The 15,748-nt window shown below is 52.7% G+C and overlaps 2 protein-coding genes across 2 annotated transcripts in view; one reads left to right on the plus strand and one right to left on the minus strand.

The window, feature by feature from the left end:
• Positions 1 to 4,576: 4,576 nt before the first annotated feature.
• LOC128821199 (zinc finger protein with KRAB and SCAN domains 1-like) lies at positions 4,577 to 5,181 on the minus strand (the record flags this gene model as incomplete). Its single annotated transcript, XM_054002160.1, has 1 exon — positions 4,577 to 5,181. A coding segment is annotated over exon 1 (494 nt), but the record flags the coding sequence as incomplete, so codon positions are not given.
• Positions 5,182 to 14,743: 9,562 nt separating this feature from the next.
• LOC128821200 (zinc finger protein 208-like) overlaps positions 14,744 to 15,748 on the plus strand; it is a 1,118,338-nt gene continuing 1,117,333 nt past the window's right edge. Inside the window, exon 1 of the mRNA XM_054002161.1 lies at positions 14,744 to 15,304. Coding sequence (XP_053858136.1) covers positions 14,793 to 15,304 — 512 coding nt within the window. The 5' untranslated portion in view covers positions 14,744 to 14,792. The remainder of the gene's footprint in view (positions 15,305 to 15,748) is intronic.

The raw sequence follows: 15,748 nt of genomic DNA on the forward strand, positions 1-15,748 counted from the left end.
AGAAGGACAGTTCTTTTCTATAGGAAGGAAAGCACGGAGCCCCAGAGTTTCAATCGCAGATGAGAAGAGTCCCTCAACATGCCAAGGTCAGCTGGACCAGTCAGGTGGCCCCTGGGAGGCCAAACCAGCCAGACCTGTTCTGTGTGCCCTTGGCTTTATGGGGCCCTGCAGTGTCACAATGGGCCCTTAGCTGGAAGGAGTCCCAGAGTGTCACCATGGCTCCTAGGTTCCAGAAGGCTCTGCAGTTTCCCAATGGTCCCAACAATTCCATGAGGCCTTGCAGTGTCACAATGGTCTCCGTGGTTCTACAGTCCCCACAGTGTCACGGGACTCCTCTCTTCCATGAGGCCTGCAAGGTCACAATGGACCTTTGGACCATGGGGGTTTGCAGTGTCACAACGGTCTCCTTTGGCTCCCCAGTGTCCCAATGGACCATTGATTACAGGCAGCTTCTCTGTGTCACCCTGGAGCTTTGTTTCCATGGGGTCTCATAGTGTCCCAATGGCTCCTTGCTTCCATGGCACCCCAAAGTGTCATAATGGTCTCCACAGTTCCATGAGGCCCCAGTGTGTCACAAGGGGCCCTTGGTTGGATGGGGCCTCAGAGTGTCACAATGATGCCTCCATTGCATGGAGCCACACAGAGTCAGTACGGTCTCCTTTGCTTCCATGAGCTCCAGCAATGCCACAGTGGTCTCCATGATTCCATGAGGCCCCACAGGTCTCTTTATGATTCCAAGGTCCCTTGGTCCCACAAGGCCCCACAGTTTCACAATGGTCCCTTGGTTCCATGGGCCCTGTGCTGGTGCATTCCCCCCACCCCTTCTCAGCCCGCCCTGCCAGCTGAAAATGCTCCTTGGGCCTCAGCCTTGGCCAACAGCCCCTGGGCTCAGCTCCTCTGGAGCTCATCACAAACATGGTCTGCTCCAGGCACTGCTGCTGCCCTACGAGCTCCTGGTTTCTTTAGGAGCAGCCCTGGGAACTGTTTTTGTTCCCTCAGTGGCACAACATCCCTGTTCTGACACTGCCAAAGAAAGCTGTTGATGCCAAGTGCAGCCAGGATGAAGCATTGCTGGGACTGAAGCCCCTCTCTTGGGGCCCTACAAACTGCGCTCCAAAAGGAGCCCCTTGGAGCTCTCCTGGGCCAGCCACCTCCCTCTGGTTGGGGCGTCTCCGATCCGGGAACTCTCCCGTTTGCTGCACTCGGGGGATCCCCCAACAACGACGGAGCCTGGGCCAATCCCCCCACTCCTCCAGGCTCAACCCTTTGCCCGCTGGGGAGATGCCACAGCCTCGGCAGGGAGCATTTCCCTGCCCTCAGGGGAATTTCTCTCAGGTGCCTTGCACTGACTCTTTGTGTCTGTGTGCACACACCAGTGCATGTGCTGGGGAAATGTGGCAGAAATGCTGCTCTCTGAGGGGCTTGAGTGCCTTGGATAGTTGAGTCAGTCAGGCCTGTAAGGAAGGTTAAGTCACAAGCTGTAAGCTAAGTTAAATGCTGCTGAGAGTTGTTAAGTTTCAAATAAGTTATAATCTAAGTCAAATATTGTTAAGTGTTATTCCATTGCCAAATTATGAAGTTCTGGGTTATAAGTAAGGTTAAATACTGTTATGTGCTGTTCTTTTGCTAAATGCTGAAGTCTAAGGTATCAGTCAAGTCCTGTTAAGTTTGAGCTCTGTTAAGCTTTTAGGCCGTATTCCTTTTATCCTTGCCCTCACTGTCCTTTTGTCACACACACCCACACACACACACCCACACACACACAGGGACAGTTCTTGGCTCATTTCTGGTTTAATTGCCTGGATTTTGTTTGGTTTACTTGTTGCTGTATTTCCTTGGTGTGCCTGAAGTGTCCAGTCAGGAGCAGAGTGACTCTTGCCAAAGAAACTCTGTGGTGCTGTCGCTTAATAGTATATCTGGTTTTTACTGATCCCATGCCAGGGATTTTTTAACTGCTCTCAAACCCTCATTCATAACAGGGTGAAGGAGCCCTGTCCCAAGCTCTGGCCCTGGGGGACACAGGGACGCTGCCAGGGGTCCTCGTCCCCCTGTCCCACCCCTCACAGCCCTGACTCCCCATCCCCGTGTCAGGCTCTGGGGTCGATCTCGTGGAACATCCTCTGGGGGAGGCTGTGGTGCCAGGGGTGGGGGGACCGGGTGGGACAGGGGACCCTGCTGTGCACGAGCAGCGTTGGACTTCTCTGGGGGGAACTGTGAGGGGGGCAGAGGTGTAGTGACCTCCCCAGTGACCTCATACATCCCCTGTGATGTCACACAGCCCCCTATGATGTCACACAACATATTGTGATTTCACACCGCCTCCTGCAATGTCTCAGCTCACCCTGGGATGTCACAAACCCCCTTGTGATGTCACAGAGCCAACCCTGGGAGATCTCTGTGATATCATACAGCTGTGCTGTGATGTCACAGGAGACTCTGTGACACCACAAAGTCACTCTGTGATGCCACTGTCTGTTCTGTCATGTCACAGCCTGCTCTGTGATGTTACTCAGATGCCCAATGATGTCACAACCCACACTCTTGGAAAGTCCCCATGGAACCCCTCTGAGTGTGTGTGACAAATCTGATCCTAAGCAGACAGTCATCACCAGAAGCCTTTGCTATGGTCAGCTTCCAGTGTGACCATCACCACCCCCTGTTGCTATGGTCCATCCCTTGGCAGCTCCATGGAGACCCCATGCCAGGGGTGGCTGCTGATTTATTAAGGAAATATGGATATGGATCTAGCACCAATATCCAACTGTGACGGACAAAAACTCTCTAACAGTTTAAAGTTAGGAAGTGTATGCTTATTGCGACGCCGGGCAGCGTGCGGGATAGCTCCCAAATACACACCGCACCTTTCAGATGATTACAGAGTCCTTTTATCCACACAAGAATTGAATACCCAAAATACAAATACATATTCATACTTTTGGTACATCCCATTCCTCGCTTCATATGCTAATAATTTCAAAAGCTATTAAGCATGCGTAGTTTGTTCCTTGAAATGGGTTGGTGGTCCCTTTCATGGGGAGGGGTCCCAAAATGAGGAAGTAAATGAAGTCTTCCTCATTCTGACCTTTCTACATTTTCAATGCTAATATGACAAATGAACCTTGGTAGAACTCCCATTCCCTGTCTTCAACTGGTTTCAGAACACAGGAGGCCCACAATTGTCTTATGTTGCTAAAAGCTATTTGTCAGTTTCTACATTCTTCATTACAAACCCAGCAAACTAAACATGGTGTTGACAAGCAATCAATTATTAGTTAACTACTAACTCTTAACTTCATCAAGGCCTACTTAAAAATCCCTTTATTTTAATTAACTCTAGTAAGGCTTATCTGTAACTAAAATCTTAGCTCCTCTAAAATCACTAAATCTCTTAAAGTTTATGTTTCACTGCCATGGACACCTGTTGCCACCTGAAGCCTGAGTCTGTAGCCATGGCAACCATTGGCAGTCCCATTCCCAGGGTCATGGGAACCCAGAACACCAGAATTGGCTGAGCTGGGAGGGATCATCACGATCCTCGAGTCCAGCTGCTGGCCCTGCACAGGACACCCCAACAATGCCAGCCTGGGCCTGGCAGTGGTGTCCAAACACTGCTGGAGTGCAGAGAGCCCTGGAGCTGTGACCCTTCCCTGGGGAGCCTGGTCAATGTCCCAGCAGCCTCTGGGGAAAAACCTTTTCCTGAGATCCAACCTAAGCCTGCCCCGACTCAGTTGCAGCCGCTCCCTCCACTCCTGTCCCTGGGCACCAGAGTGAAGAGGTTCCCACAGCTCCCAGCCAGGGACCCACTGCCAAGGCTGCTGCCATGGCCACCAGGGCTGGCACCAGCTGGGATGCTCAGTCTCCACCAGCCAGGGTTTAGGAATGGGATTCCCCAATTTCCTGCTCCTGCTAAAACCGCCCTGCTACTCGCTGCCCTCCCGCATCCCATGGAAAGCACAAAAGGCAAAGATCCCCGGCTGGGATAAGAACAATTTATTGGGAACAGCAACCACATAAGGAAGAAATAGGAACACAAACAATATTGAACACAGAAGAGATAAGAAAACTACACCACCACCGACTGTCTCTTCCCAGCCACCTATTCCCTCCTACCTGGAAAGGACACCCTCCTCCTCAGGAGAGAGAGAGAGAGAGAGAGAGAGTCCCTTTCCTGCCCCTGGCAATGACCTGAGGTGGGAGTGAATGTTATGACAGCACCACAGCCAGACCCTCTTGTTCTTTGAGCCCACATCATGTCATTGCCAGAGGCAGGAAAAGAGACAGGTTTCTTCCCAGCATGGATCACAGGGAACATGGGTCACCAGGGCTCTTCCCAACGTTGGTCCTCCAATGGGGGATGAAGCTGGAGCAGTGCACAAAGCTCTTCCTGCAGTCAGGGCATTTGCAGGCCTTCCCTTACCGGTGTGTCCGTTGGTGTTCAGTCAAGTGAGAGTTCCTGGAGAAGCTCTTCCCACACTGGGGACACTCATAGGGCTTCTCCCCGGTGTGGATGTGGCGGTGGCTGATGAGGTGGGAGTTTTGCTTGAAGCCCTTCCTGCAGTCGGGGCAGCGGAAGGGCCTCTCCTCGGTGTGAATCCGCTGGTGCAGGATGAGATGGGAGCTGATCCGAAACCTCTTCTGACACTCAGGACACTTGTAGGGTCGTTCCCCAGTGTGAATCATCTGGTGGCGGATCAGCTCAGAGCTGCAGCTGAAGCCCTTCCCACATTCCCCACACTTGTAGGGCCATTCCCCAGTGTGGATCATCTGGTGGCGGATCAGGTTGGAGCTCCGGCTGAAGCTCTTCCCACACTCCAAGCACTTGTAGGGCTTCTCCCTGTCATGAAACTGCTCATTCACCACCAGCTTCGAGCTCTGGCTGAAGCTCTGTCCACCTTCCTGGCACAGACTGGGTCTTTTCTCTTCAGAGCACTCTGGGCTGGGTTTGGAGCCCCTCTTCCTGCGGGATCTCTGGGGCTTTTCCTCCCCATTGGATTCCAGCACTGTGGAACCACTCGAAACGGCCTCTTCCATGAGGCTCTGCTGCGGGGATTTGTCCTCCCTGGTCTCCATCTTCAGCTCCTTGTCTGGGGGAGGAAGAACAAGGACAGGATGGGATTTGCCTCCATGCCAGAGGGAAGGGGAAGGAGATGCCCCCAGTGCATCCCCGGGCGGTCGGCGCTGGCAGCGGGGTTGTCCTGCAGCTGGGGGCAATGCTGGGCTGGGAGATGGAGCAGGAGAGGGGGGGAAAGGGGCAGTGACTTCCTCCTCACCTGCCTGGGTGTCCTGGGGCATTGTCACGGTTTGAAAAGACAGGTGTCTGCTAAGGAAGGCAGGAGTCTCCCTTGAAATGGAAAATATTAACCACCTCCCTCCTGCCAAATTATTATTATTTTCAATTTAAGTGTCTCTTAGGCAAAGATAGGGGAATAGGAATAACAGTTCTTTCCTAGAAAGTAATTTAAAATACAAATGCTATTGGACAAAGGAAAAAAAACACTGACTGAGTCAGAATACGACCTGACACCCTGTGGGTCAGGATGCTGACAGCAGTCCCATGAAATGGGGGCTGCAGTCCTCCTGCAGTATGACAGGTGTGGTTGTGTTGAAGCAATGATCCTGTAGAAGGGTGAAGTTTTCCTCTGAAGGTCCAGTGGTGGTATTGTTGGGAATCTTCCTCTGGGAATCCAGTGGAGAAGAAAAGCTGCACCACTGAGAATGCAGTGGGAAAAAGATGCCGATGGCGTTCAAAGTCCGAGATTATAAACAGGCAGGAATGCTTGGCCCCTCCCCCTGGGCGGAGCATCTCACAATGGGATGATGTCATTTTTCTCAGTCCTGCAGGGACATTCAATGGCCCATTAAGAGAAGATATTTCCTGCAGGAAAGATTGGTTGTGGAAGAGATAAAGAAAACTGGTCAATTAACAGAAGATAACTGTATCACTTCTAAGAGATGGGAATTGATTACACACGCCCAGCTACATCATGTAATTTAGAGATATTGACCCTTGTTCTGCCACTGCAAGATTTGGGAGAAAATACCTTTGACCACTACTTTTCCATTTTCACAGACCTTGGAGAGGACCCAAAAATCTCCCAAGATGGGGTTTGGAGGCCTCATCACACAACCAGCAGGCAGAGGCTGTGGGCTCTGGGCTCAGTGGCATGGAGACTGAGGAGAGAACAGGAGTAGCCTGGGAGGGGCTGAAGGGTGGTTTCAGAGATGGTGGAGCTTTTCTTCCTAGAGGAGATAAGCATGAGAAGGAAATAATGGCACCAAGGGCAGCTGGGGAGGCCCAGACTGGACAGCAGGAGAAAGGAATTTCTCTCCCAGGGCAGGGCTGTGGTGCAAGACGTCCCCCAGGAGCAGCCTGGAGCAGCCCAAAGCTTTGTGTGGCTTGGCAGCTCCTGTGCACAGCCCAGCAGGGATGGGCCACTGCCTGCAGCCAGCCCAGGCACAGCCCAGAGGCACAGAGAGCTTCAATCAGTCAGGGCTGGGAAGGTGCTGAGAAGTGCCTGGGGCACAATCACTGCCAGCCCTTGACACAGGAACCTCTGGCTGCAGGACAATGCAGCTGCAGCTCCTGCAGTGTTCTCCTAAGGCTGGAACATCCCAATGCCCACAGACTCTGTGAGTACATTCTCTGAGGCCAGGGGTGCCCAGGGCTGTCCTGCAGAGCAGGGTCCTGCAGCCCAGGGCGCTGTGCTGGGCCAGGGCCTCTGCTGCCTGCCAGGGACAGCTCTCAGCCAGCCCTGGGTGCTTCTCACAGCACTGGGGGACAAGATCTGGCTGCAAGGAGACAGCTGGTAAGGCTTGGAAGTGTTCTCCTTGTGTGCTGAGGATGCTGCATTGTTCAGGACTGCTCCCAGCACGGCATTGAACTGCAGAACATTTCCAAGTAGATTCTACTGTCGTGGTTTGACATGGAAGTGAATTTTTTTTTTCGGGAAGTTGGGTCAAAGCAATCAGTGATCATGTTTGGATATTGGCACCTGGAGTGACCACTGAACATATGGACACGCCTCTGAGAACAGAGGGTTCTCAGGGGGTTTTAACAGGGGGTTAAAAGCAAGAACTCCCAGGGGAACTCTCTCTTTGTTTCCAGTCATCAGAGAGTGCAGTGCAGACTCTCCCCTGACCAGTCATGGCCTTGTCCAGGTCGGCCGAGGGGGCTGAAGGTCTGGAACCGAGCCAGCTCCTGCGAACGGAAGGGTGGAGAGAAGCAGAGATGCCTTTGTCCCCCACCCCCAGAGGGAAAGAGACAGAGAGCCTGACGGCACCTGGAGATTTGCCGGCAGAGGAGATGCAGAAAGGGGGGGGATGATGCCCATCGTGGGAGTCGAGAATGCGGGGCAGGGATTTCAGCCATCCAGGGAGTCTGAACCTTTAACCCTTTCCAGGAAATGAGGGCTTTGTAAAATATTACTCCTCCTCGATTTGTAGTGGAAGAGAGACAGTCCAGGACCTGAGATGTTAGAAGAAGAAATATTTAGGTGGGAGGAGATGATGAAGTAGCTTTTGGCTAGACTTTTCTTGTTAGCCCTCGACTGAACCAAATTCTCCTGCAATAGAGACTGCATTTTAGGGGGATGCAGTGGTGACCCAAGGAGACCTGCTTCAGCAACCACCAGCGAAGGAATGGCAAGAACAGAGGAAAGCTGAGGAGGGAATGGTGATGCCCTCTGTCTTCAGGAAGAAGATGATTTCTGTTCCTGGACCCTTGGCCCCAGGGGAAAATGGGGGGGACTATAGTCCCAAGATCAGAAGCTGAACTGTTGTATCTTTGGGTCTGTGGCAAAGCATCCTTACAGGAGCCCTATGAGCAGTCTGTCCATGCGTGATGGTGAGAGCCCTGTGACATGGAAAGGAGAGTGTCACACTGGCAGATTTACTCTGGGTGGTTGCCGTGTGTGATGTGGAAACACAGGAGGTGGCAACTGTGTTTCCTGGGGGGTCTATGGCACAGGAGAGGCTTCTCTCTCCCTTGATAGACTGAGTATTGATTATCTGAAGGGTGGTAATTTGAACAGGAATCCCGGGTGACGTTTCATGGTGGTTGTCTTGGAAATTGGGAGGAGGACGGGTGTTTTAGAGGGTCTTCATCCTGGATTTAGTGTGTGTATCTTCTGTAGTAGTAGTTAAATAAAGTTTTTTTTTCCCTTTGTTATTAAGCTTGGGCCTGCTCTGCTCTGTTCCTGATAACATCTCACAGCATTTATTTGGGAAGGTGTATTTTCATGGGGTCGCTGGCATTGCGCCAGTGTCAAACCATGACATCACAGCATTGGCAGCCCCATCATTCTCCTCTGTATGACAACAGAGCAGTGGCAGCCCCAGCATTCCCATGTGTGTGATACCAGTGTGAGGCAGCCACAACATTCCCCTCTCTGTGACACCACAGCTCTGGCAGCTGCTGAGTTCCCCTGTCTGTGACACCACAGCCGTGGCAACCCCAGTGTTTCCCTGTCTGTGACACCCGAGCAGTGGCAGTCCCATTGTCCCTGACTCTGTGACACCACAGCTGTGGCAACCCCAACCTTCCCCTCTCTGTGACACCACAGCTGTGACAGCAGCACTAGATCAGAAGCAGCAGCCGTGGAACAACAAGGGAGCAGGGGAGGAGCAGAGAAGGAGCAGTGGAACAGTGGTGGATGAGCAGTGTTGGAGCAGCAGTGGAGCAGTGGTGGAGGAGCAGAGCAAGTGTGCTGAAACAGCACAACACAGCTTTTGAGCAGCAGTGGAGTGAGCATGGAAAGGTGGAACAGTGGTGGAACAGGAACTACAGCCATGGAATAGAGGTGGCACAGGCCCCGCAGCTCTGGAGCTGTGGGACACAGAGCGGCTCCGAGCGCTGCAGGAGCCGGCCCCGCACAACAGAGCGATCCCTTCAGGCTGACCCAGCGCAGGGGGCAGAGGCAGGAATTGCTGCTGGGCTGTGGAAGGTGTGGATCGACTGCATTGAAGGATGACCTGGGGATTTGATCCTGCTCATTGTGGCTGCTTTTGTGCTGCCGGGATGGTTCCAATTTGTCTGAAGTCATGAACTTAGAAGGAACTTGGGACAAAAGTCTTCAAACTGCCTTCTTTACTGCAGGGAAACACATCTGGGGAGAAGTTTCATGATTTCTGATTTGGGAACCAAAGTGGGTCAGTTATTGGCCTGTGGTTTTGTTCTAATCCAGGCACAATTTCCAAATTACTGCACTTTAGCATAAGAAACGAGGAACGTGCCTCACCCTTGCAATGTTGACAATGGGTGAAGAGCTTTTTGTGGTCCTAGTGCTAAAAAAGCAATTGGAATTCTTTTCCCTCCTTCCCCTTTTCTTCCTCTCTCTGGCAATGAGCCTTCAACTTTTCCTGCAGGTCTGCTTCCCATAATCTGCTCTGGACTTGGAATGTGCCAAATGAACAGAGGGAAGACAGAGATTAATGGACCATAAATACTTCAAGCTTTCTCCTTGTAGCCTCTGAAGTTCAAGGACTTGGAAACTTCTGCTTTTTCAACTGTTCACCACATGCCACTCCTCTAACTTCTGCCCGGCCATAAAACCTTCCTGTGGCCCTGTTTGGGAATTGACACTCATATTTTTCAGGAGAACCACAGTGGGGGTCAAAGGTTTGGGTGCTGAAGCCTGTGGGAGCCTTGCCTGAGTCACAGAGAATCCCAGTGTCCCTGGGTTTTTTTCCCAGGAGTATCCAGATATTTGTCCCAGGTTCGAAGAAGGAAAAAAGAAGTGGAGAAGTGGTTCCCGAGACATGTCCATGGCTGCAATTCCTGTTTGACATAAGTGAAATTAGTGAAAGGCTCCTGCTTCTCTCTTTCCACAGGGACACTGTGGATGCATCCGGGATCTCTGGTGACCCAGCTGGGAAAACATTTCAGGCCACTGCCTTGACTGTTTGCTCTGCAGCTTGCCCAAGGAGCCGCAGTGCCCATGGGCAAAGATTTTCCTCTGGAATCTTGCTGCTTTGTGCTCCATTGATGAGAGAGCAGAGTGTCCCCATGGGGGATTCTTGACTAGATGGACAAGTGCTATGATGTCACTGATGTGCTGACATCATCTTGAAAAGGAATTGTGAAAGACTCCGCAGTGTCCTAACTGGGGAACTTTGGCTGAGGCTTTGGCTGAACTTTGGTCCAGGCTTCCTTGGAGATCAGTGCCAGTCAGGGGGCTGGAACCGGATGGCAATGGACCCCGTGCTGACAGCCCCAGGAGAACGAGCTGGACATTCACGGAGGCTCCCAGTGTGGGCAGATTGGCCCCCCATATTTGGGGACCCCATGGGAATGTCCCTGCTTCTCTCAGGGCTCTCTCTCAGTTTTGCAGAATCTGTTCCTATGGCTGTGCAGCCTTTCAGGAAGGATGTGTTTTCCCTCTCGTTTCCAGCCACTGTCTCAGTCACAGGGAGTCAGCCTCTTCCTGCTCCAAGGAAAGGTGCTGGTGGCACAGCCCATGTGTCACCCCCGGTTCTGTCTGCAGCACTGGTGGCTTGGACATGAGGAGGTTGCATGGGGAACCTCCCTGTGGTTGAGGAAGCTCAGGTACAGATCCTGGAAGGAAGCCCAAAGGCCCCAAAGCATTTCTGCAGGAGAGCTCCTGCTCCAGTGTCTGTGAGGCAGAGCAGAAGGGCTGCTCAGACTTGCCACCCTGCTCTAGGCAATTCTGCTTGGCAGGAACAAACCCCACAGATCCCTTCCCTGAGCAGCAAGAGGCCCTATGTCCATCCCAGCATCCAAAAGGGACAGTCAGGGCCCCTGGCACAGGTGGGATCAGTGGGCTGGCACAGCAGCCCCAAGGCAGCATCAAGGATGTGTCTCTGGTGGACACTGATGCACTGTGCTTGGAAACCCCCATTCCAAAGGGGCAGAATCCATCCATCTTTCTGGAGGCATGACAGGATGCCACAGACTGTCTGTGCTGAAGACCTAGGAAGGTCTCACTGGGAAGGAGTGGCCAAATCACCCTCGTGGGACCGGCACTGAGTCTCCATTCATCCTTGGCAGGGATGTCCAGGACCCATTCAGGAGCCCGTGGGCTTTTGTCAGTGATGCCTTGAGATGGAGAAGGTTCAAGAGCTGTTTGTCTTGCCCGGGACCCCCCCAGGATCCTTCCCTTGTGGGGTTGCTGTTGGGTCCAAGAACAGCAGGTGGCCAGTGGGGCCGGGACAGGGCAGAAATGACAACATCGCATCCCCTGGGACTCCCCGGTTCCCTTCCAAGGGCTGATCTGCACCCAGAGAGAAAAGCATTGCTGAAGAAGTCTCACTCACCCTTGAATACTCCCATCTGACCAGGGCAAAAACCCAATGGAGAGTGGAACATGATCCCTGGCCTTGAAAAGCATCTGCTGAGGGCACAGCAGCACTGAAAGAACTGAAGCACAGAAGGGTGCTCAGGAGAGCAGAGTGAGAAAGAGAAATGGGTGTCCAGAGCAGCAGAGCAACAGGCACTGGGATGGGGCCATGTGGGACAGCCTGTGCTGGCGATGCCATGTGGCCTGGTGAGGCTGGAAGGCATCCAGAGCACCTTGCTCTGCCAACCCGTGGCTCTGGCCAAGCTTCAAACCAAGTGCCTCCTTGCCAAAAAGAAAAAAGACCAGGGGCTGGAAGGAAAACTGATCCCAAGATGAGTCACCAGCCTGATAAGGATAACACCAGCTGGGAAACACCAACCGACAGAGGGAGGGGCAGCTGCAGGGCCATTATCTCAGAACCCTCAGTGCATGGCTATCAGCTGGGACAATTCACACCTTCCCAGGGGCACTCAAGCACTTACTAGATGGCCAGGAGATACAATCAGCAATCAAGCAATGAGCGCAGGACTGCTTCTGATGCCTTGAATCAAGAAGCCAGAGAAGAACAGCAAGCCAAGAGAAGAGAAAAATGGGGAGCCAGGGAAAACGATCAAGAAGACCTTTTCTAATGGGCTTGAAAAGAAGAGCACTTAAGAAAAGTAAGTTGAGTGCTGTTTGTCTTATAACTACCCTTTTAACTCCTTTTAAAATATAATAACCAAACCTTTTAGCAGCATATTATTATCTATTTTGCAACAGTTTCTACCCTATTTTTGACCGTCCAGAGGGAAAGCTCTTCTCCTATAAAGAAGAGAAAGAAAAAGAGCTGTGCAGCACATCCTGTGTAGGAGCTGGTCCTGGTGTCCCAGAGGGAATTGTGCATGGCTTTGGGGACAGCGGTGCAGATGGAGCCCAGGTCGCTGAGGGCCAGGTTGAGCAGGAAGAAGAACATGGGCGTGTGCAGGTGGTGGCCGCAGGCTGCGGCGCTGATGATGAGGCCGTTGCCCAGGAGGGCAGCCAGGGAGATGGCCAGGGAGAGGCAGAAGTGCAGGAGCTGCAGCTGCCACGTGTCTGCCAGTGCCAGCAGGAGGAAGTGGCTGATGGAGCTGCTGTTGGACATTTGTGCTGTCTTGGCATGGGCATCTGTAAAAAAAGTAATCCTGGACTAGGTGGGTTTGGAGAGGACTTTAAATATCGCAGCACAGCTTGGGGGCACATTTTCCCCACTGCCTGCCCAGGACTCTGCTGCCTGGAGCTGTCCCTGCCAGCAGCTGCTTCCCTGTGCCCTGGGCTGGGCCCTGCCTGAGCTGCCAGAGCCCAGCCCAGCCCTGGGGGCTCAGCTCTGCCCTACAGAGCCCTCCCAGCTCAGGCACTGCCCAGGGGCAGCTCTGGCTCTGCAGGCTCTGATGGCAACGTCAGAGCAACCCTGAGCAGGCTGGAAAAGCAACACAGATGCTTCCTCTAAAGGCCGCTGTGCTGATTTCTGTCACTGCCTGCTTCATTCAGATCTGAGAGAAAACTTGTTTATTTTCTTCACCTGAACTGAGACAAATATCTATGTGCAATTTCTCATCCAGACATCCCAGAGCAGTAGATTAAAAAAGAAGGATTTTCCCTTTTATGCAGCCCCTGCCTTGCTGTTCTCCCTGTAGAATCTAATTGGAAATGTTTTGGTGTTCAATGTCGTGCTGGGAGCAGTCCTGAACAATGCAGCATCCTCAGCACAGAAGGAGAACACTTCCAAGCCTTACCAGCTGTCTCCTTCTGGCCAGATCTTGTCCCCCAGTGCTGTGAGAAGCACCCAGGGCTGGCTGAGAGCTGTCCCTGGCAGGCAGCAGAGGCCCTGGCCCAGCACAGCGCCCTGGGCTGCAGGACCCTGCTCTGCAGGACAGCCCTGGGCACCCCTGGCCTCAGAGAATGGACTCACAGAGTCCCAGCCCTGCCCTGGGAGAGAAATTCCTTTCTCCTGCTCTCCAGTCTGGGCCTCTCCAGCTGCCCTTGGTGCCATTATTTCCTTCTCATGCTTATCTCCTCTAGGAAGAAAAGCTCCACCATCTCTGAAACCACCCTTCAGCCCCTCCCAGGCTACTCCTGTTCTCTCCTCAGTCACCATATCACTGAGCCCAGAGCCCGCAGCCTCTACCTGCTGGTTGTGTGATGAGGCCTCCAAACCCCATCTTGGGAGATTTTTGGGTCCTCTCCAAGGTCTGTGAAAATGGAAAAATAGTGGTCCAAGGTATTTTCTCCCAAATCTTGCAGTGGCAGAACAAGGGTCAATATCTCTAAATTACATGATGTAGCTGGGCGTGTGTAATCAATTCCCATCTCTTAGAAGTGATACAGTTATCTTCTGTTAATTGACCAGTTTTCTTTATCTCTTCCAGAACCAATCTTTCCTGCAGGAAATATCTTCTCTTAATGGGCCATTGAATGTCCCTGCAGGACTGAGAAAAATGACATCATCCCATTGTGAGATGCTCCGCCCAGGGGGAGGGGCCAAGCATTCCTGCCTGTTTATAATCTCGGACTTTGAACACCATCGGCATCCTTTTCCCACTGCATTCTCAGTGGAGCAGCTTTTCTTCTCCACTGAATTCCCAGAGGAAGATTCCCAACAACACCACCACTGGACCTTCAGAGGAAAACTTCACCCTTCTACAGGATCACTGCTTCAACACAACCACACCTGTCATACTGCAGGAGGACTGCAGCCCCCATTTCATGGGACTGCTGCCAACATCCTGACCCACAGGGTGCCAAGTCCTATTCTGACTCAGTCAGTGGTTTTTATTTTATGCTCTCGCAGTTGTGTTTTTCTAGGAAAGAACTGTTATTCCTATGCCCATATTTTTCCCTGAGAAACCCTTAATTTCAAAATCATCATTATTTGCAGGGAAGGGGTTTACATTTTCTATTTCAAGAGAGGATCCTGTCTTCCTTAGCAGACACCTGTTATTTCAGACCGTGACAATGCCCCAGGACACCCAGGCAGGTGAGGAGGAAATCACTGCCCCTTTCCCCCCCTCTCCTGCTCCATCTCCCAGCCCAGCATTGCCCCCGGCTGCAGGACAACCCCGCTGCCAGCGTCGACCGCCCGGGGATGCACTGGGGGCATCTCCTTCCCCTTCCCTCTGGCATGGAGGCAAATCCCATCCTGTCCTTGTTCTTCCTCCCCCAGACAAGGAGCTGAAGATGGAGACCAGGGAGGACAAATCCCCGCAGCAGAGCCTCATGGAAGAGGCCGTTTCAAGTGGTTCCACAGTGCTGGAATCCAATGGGGAGGAAAAGCGCCAGAGATCCCACAGGAGGAGCGGCTCCAAACCCAACCCAGGGTGCTCTGAGGAGGAGAGACCCAGTCTGTGCCAGGAAAGTGGACAAAGCTTCAGCCAGATGTCGGAGCTGGTGGTGAATGAGCAGCTTCGTGATGGGGAGAAGCCCTACAAGTGCTTGGAGTGTGGGAAGAGCTTCAGCCAGAGCAGCACCCTGATCCGCCACCAGATGATCCACACTGGGGAATGGCCCTACAAGTGTGGGGAATGTGGGAAGGGCTTCAGGTGCAGCTCTGAGCTCATCACCCACCAACGCACCCACACCGGGGAGAGGCCGTACGAGTGTCCTGAGTGTCAGAAGGGGTTTCGGATCAGCTCCCATCTGATCCTGCACCAGCGGATTCACACAGATGAGAGGCCCTTCTGCTGCCCTGACTGCGGGAAGGGCTTCAAGCAAAACTCACACCTTGTCACCCACCAACGCATCCACACCAGGGAGAGGCCCTACGAGTGTCCTGAGTGTCAGAAGAGGTTTCACACCAGCTCCCATCTCCTTCTGCATGAGCGGATTCACACAGATGAGAGGCCCTTCCGCTGCCCTGACTGTGGGAAGGGCTTCAAGCAAAACTCCCACCTCATCAGCCACCGCCGCATCCACACTGGGGAGAAGCCCTACGAGTGTCCCGAGTGTGGGAAGAGCTTCTCCAGGAACTCTCACTTGACTGAACACCAACGGAGGCACCAGTAAGGGAAGGCCTGCAAATGGCCTGACTGCAGGAAGAGCTTTGTGCACTGCTCCAGGTTCATCCCCCATTGGAGGACCAACATTGGGAAGAGCCCTGGTGACCCATGTTCCCTGTGATCCATACTGGGAAGAAACCTGTCTGTTTTCCTGCCTCTGGCAATGACATGAGGTGGGCTCAAAGAACATGAGGGTCTGGCCGTGGTGCTGTCATAACATTCACTCCCACCTCAGGTCATTGCCAGGGGCAGGAAAGGGACTCTCTCTCTCTCTCCTAAGGAGGAGGGTGGCCTTTCCAGGTAGGAGGGAATAGGTGGCTGGGAAGAGACAGTCGGTGGTGGTGTAGTTTTCTTATCTCTTCTGTGTTCAATATTGTTTGTGTTCCTATTTCTTCCTTATGTGGTTGCTGTTCCCAATAAATTGTTCTTATCCCAGCCAGGGAT

Source organism: Vidua macroura, chromosome 36, assembly GCF_024509145.1.
Source record: "Vidua macroura isolate BioBank_ID:100142 chromosome 36, ASM2450914v1, whole genome shotgun sequence".
NCBI classification, from domain to species: Eukaryota; Metazoa; Chordata; class Aves; order Passeriformes; family Viduidae; genus Vidua; species Vidua macroura.